This window comes from Emys orbicularis, chromosome 5, assembly GCF_028017835.1.
Source record: "Emys orbicularis isolate rEmyOrb1 chromosome 5, rEmyOrb1.hap1, whole genome shotgun sequence".
Classification (NCBI taxonomy): Eukaryota; Metazoa; Chordata; order Testudines; family Emydidae; genus Emys; species Emys orbicularis.
The window spans coordinates 62,677,875-62,682,558 of NC_088687.1; the positions used below are offsets into that span (position 1 = coordinate 62,677,875).

The 4,684-nt window shown below is 42.0% G+C and overlaps 1 protein-coding gene across 1 annotated transcript; it reads right to left on the bottom strand.

Annotated features, from left to right (window-relative positions):
* Nucleotides 1-857: 857 nt before the first annotated feature.
* Nucleotides 858-4,478, bottom strand: SFRP2 (secreted frizzled related protein 2). Its single transcript, XM_065405433.1, has 3 exons — nucleotides 3,980-4,478; nucleotides 2,578-2,658; nucleotides 858-1,162 (listed from the first exon to the last, which is right to left on the bottom strand). Exons 1-3 carry the CDS (start codon nucleotides 4,476-4,478, stop codon nucleotides 858-860), a joined length of 885 nt encoding a protein of 294 aa, XP_065261505.1.
* Nucleotides 4,479-4,684: the final 206 nt, after the last annotated feature.

Below are 4,684 nucleotides of genomic sequence, written 5' to 3' on the forward strand. Positions count from 1 at the left end.
CTCATTTTCAAAACTCATTGAAATAACTCTCCCCTCCTGCCCCCAAAGGAAGACAATTGATAAACTGTGATGTAAAGTTTATATACAAGAATATAATGTTTATCTGGAATATTTACAAGGTTGGTTAAAGCAATATTTTATAACTCAGGTTAGTCATTAGGTATATTACAGTTAGGCTACAAATGATTAAATTTGCAAAGTTTAAAAAAGTTAAAAGCTGTATTCAGATCAGTCTACAAAACTTTTTTGGGGGGGGGGGTCAGATTTGTAGAAAATACAATGTGCACATGGTTAACTTACTTTTATTGATGCATATGTACCTCATGTAGCAGTTGTAATGGTCTCCTCTATAGCGTTAAAATAGATGGCATGTCATTTCATACATGGACAAAATCAGATCCCATTTACAAGGCCAACAAAATGGGGAAATGTTTGTTGCCATTTCTGAGTGTATCAGAAAGAAACACAAACACACATGCGTGTATAGAGAAAGGTGGTGATATCAATTGATCAACTTTCCCAACGTGAAGGAAAAAGAAAAATTGAGACCAATGTCACATTTGCACTTATGCAAAAACCAAACCAAACCAAACACAAACAAACTAGCTTTAAGCAAGATATTTTAATACTTCACAAAAATATTCATGATTTTTATTACAGTTTTAATATATTTACAAAATTTGAAGGGGAGGGTTTCCCCCTCCTCTTCATTTTAAACAAACAGCCATCGTCTCCCATGCCTGCTATATCTTGTGGTTCAGAAAGGCTGAAACAAGAAGGTGCAAGAGGCTTGAAGAGCTCAGAACTGGGGCAGCTGGTGTAAGTGACTAGGGTGAAAGTGACTAGAGTAGAAGTGATTAGCATTGCAGTTTGCGGATGCTGCGGGAGAATCGTTTGAACGCCCGCTGTCCTTTCTGCCACCGCTTCACGGAGGTGATCACCAGCTCCCCGGCCTGCCTTTGTCCCATCACTAAATAGGGTGCATTTATGTCATTCATCTCATCACAGGTACACTGCAGGCCACCTTTGAGCCAGAGCACTGTCTTCCTCAGATCCCTTTCCGTCACCCCATTCAGCTTGTAGATGGTTTTGCTCTTTGTTTCAGGGGTGATCTTGGTGTCCCCATTGATGTATGTGATCTCCTTCACTTTTATCTTCAGGGCTAATAGGGAGAGGGAGAAGTGGGATGAGAGAGATTGAGAGATTTTTTCCCTCATTAGTGCACATAAAGGGGACCTGGGGAGGGAGGTCTTCTATTGCTAATTAAACTGTCAGGGGCTGACAGAATGGGCAGCAGGTGGCTCATTTTCTAAAGCCACTAAGTGCATGCAAGTCATCTCAGTTTGAATCAACCTTAAGATTTTTTTTCTTCTTCTTCTTTTCTAAATGCATCTTTTCTCTAGTTTTCCTAACCTTTGCAAACACAGAGAGGGCACATTTTGTACATTAAATATGCACTAGTTTTTAACCCAGCACTAGACATTCTTACTGAAACCCTAGAATTTGAAAAGGAGGGAGGGGGAAGAATCTAAATCTAATTTGAAATCTGATCTTTTCTGTGGTTAAAAACTTTAAACTTAATTTATTAGTCTGGAGAGGATTTTTAGGTAAACCTGTAAGGAAATGATATTTCACATGTATTGCTGTTTGAAAGGTCAGTTCTCCTTCCATGTGATCTATTCTAACAGCTGCATTTGAATTGATAAAATAACTAGGAGAGGGAAATACAAGGCTCTTTAAGGACTTACACAACATGTTTAGCTCTAAAACGTTTTATCTGAATACCTCAGGCATTGTTTGCCAGTCCAAAGCTAGGATAAATACAGGCTATATGAATACATTGTCCTCATAATGGCTTTGTTTCTGAGGACACATTTGAATTACTTTAGAGGTTTACAGTACACTCCACCTGCAACTATAAATATTGACCTATTATAATAGTCTCTTGAAATAAGCATGTTCCAGTTTGTACAGTTCCCAGTTCTCCCTGTTAAAGGGGCTTTCCTGTCCTAACCCAGAATTTTCATGTTTTGTATATATACAGAAGTCTCCACACACCACCTTCTCTGTTAAATCGTATGTAGAGGCTCATTAATAATCTGCAACGAAAGTCTTTACAAATGTTTGGGACTGGGTTTTGGATCTCTCTTCTGCACCCCTATATGAAATCCTTCCTCCACTTTTCCCCCTGGACAGAATTTTGGACTACAGATTGCTCTTGTTCATTGTACTACTCCACTTGCCCGAGTCCACTATATAAACGAATATTAAACATCTAGACAGCTTTATTGTTGGCAATTTAGTTGGTTTTTGAGATGAGGAGGAAATTGCAAACAGAAATCTGACTTTGCTAGGACTTAAAAACACTTTTTTTCACTCTGAGGACTAAGATTTGCATGATGGAAGCCTTCTGACACAGTATCTTGGAAGGACTGAGTTTCGTTTGAATTGCAGACGAGGCTAAATCCTGACTGTAGTCCTTACTCTGGCAGAAATCCCATTGCCTGAGTTTAACCTGATCAATACAGGAGCGGACCCCAGTCCTGGAATTCTAACCAGGGGGCTTTTTCCACTTACCAAAGTCATTTTTGCAAAGGTTTTCCACGATGTCGTTGTCATCTTCGTTCTTGTTTTTGCAGGCATCACAGACCTTTGGTGCTGGAAATGTAAGAAGCAGCTTTCAGCAGGTTTGGTTAAAAAAGAACAGCAGGTGGCGTTTGGGAACATTGAAGCGAATTGAGATTTTCTACCAACTGGTATGTGCCCTTTATAGAATTCTCACAGCTGCCTTTAACTAAGTTCTGACTTACCTTTCATTTCCTAGATGACACCAGAACTGATCACACAGAGATTGCTTCGTTAACATAACCTCTCTAAACGAACTGTTTTGATTTTTTTAATTCTAAGAAAAGAGGGATTTTCATTAAAACAGGAATGAGCTGTGAAGTGTGCGTATTCTTTCAGCTATGGTAATAATATAGCTCACGTTCCGGTCAAAGTCCTTCCTTTTTCAAAAAGGAGAGGAAGATTTGTGAAATGCACAGCAGCAAAGAGCCAGGGCATCAAAGTAAAATTACAAAACCACCAAAGTTCCCACTAAAAGCGATAGGAATAAAAGCATTTCTACCGCGTTGATTTGTTTATCGCTTGGGTTGGGAAAATGTTCGAAAAATGCAAAACATTTCCAGTGAATTACCCATCTAACCTCAAGAGGATTGGAAAGTCACGCTGCATCATGTCAGAAAAGATTGCTAAGCAACTTTGCAATTGATTTAAGATCTGCCTAGAATGAAGCAGGGGCTTGAAAAGAAGTTCCTGTTGAATCCCCTGAAAAGGATGAAGGAGTCCCCTTTCCCTCCCACGAGGAACAAAAATCAAGGCAGGCACACTGGGGGGTTTTGTGAAAGAGTATCAAGCGCACGAGGTTCCCTTTCTATAGCAACTCCCTCTCACCCGCCCACCCCTTTTATAACTAGCGAAATTCTCCTTTTGCATGATCTTCTCCAGCTAATTAAAACCAGCCCCCACATAAAAAGCGGGTACCAATGGAAGAGGCTTTCTTCATTCGTAATAACTGTCGATTCATGGACTTTTCACGTCCATGCTTTGCTGATCAATCAAAAATGTTGGCATTTTTTCAGTTCCATTATCTAGCGCGCTCTCTTTAGCAACCCTACAACAAACTAACATGGTAAATAAAGGTGTAAAACAACCTTCTGTAGTTCTTAACTTTGGTCACTGTTTAAAACCTGTTCACAGCAGGAAACAATTCATTTTCGGCTGCTTTAAAAGTTAATATTCCCTCTCCCATAGGACCTACAACTGCAACCCAGATGACTCCATAGCCCCTGGCATGTGTTGCAGAGTATAGGGGATGTTATGGTTCTTGAGCCATTACAATATGCAGGGAAATCCATTAACCCTTCATTGAAATAATAATGCCCAAGATCGCAGGAAGCTGCAGCAGAATCATTCTTACCTTCTCTGGGGGTAGGGAGGACGTGGTCGCTGCTAGCCGGGGGGATGCATAGGTCGTTGTCCTGGGGGAAGCGGCTGCAATCCAGCATATCAGGCCAGGGGAAGCCGAAGGCAGACATAACTGGGGCGCAACTGTCCTTCACCTGCTCACAGAGCGAATGGCAAGGCTGAATGGTCTCATCCAGGTCATCAATGCAGACGGGTGCAAAGAGCGAGCACAGGAACTTTCTGGTGTCCGGGTGGCACTGCTTCTGAACTAGAGGGATCCAGGCTCCAGCCTGCTCCAGAACCTCCTGGATAGTTTCATGCCCCAGCAGATTGGGCAGCCTCATGTTTGGGTACTCGATACCGCGGCACAACAACAGGGAGGCGGGGATAGGTTTGCAGTTGGACCTCTTGTATGAGAACTCGGGCTGGCCAAAAAGAAAGAGCCCTTTGACGGACCCTATGCAGTGGGAGGCGATAAAGATCAAGAACAGAGACCAGTATCCCTGGTACATGGTTGGTGACTCACACTCTAAAACGGGGGTGAAAAAAAACGCCCCAGCGAGGCTTCCAGTTTCTTACAAAGGCAGAAAACAGGCTGTAGCCCAGAGAGAGAATCTCTCAGCTCCCCTTAGGCTACATGCAGCTTTCCAGGAGGCTCAGGCTCTGACTGTTAGACAGGGGTGGACAAACTGATCAAGATGCTGGGCAAACAAGAGTT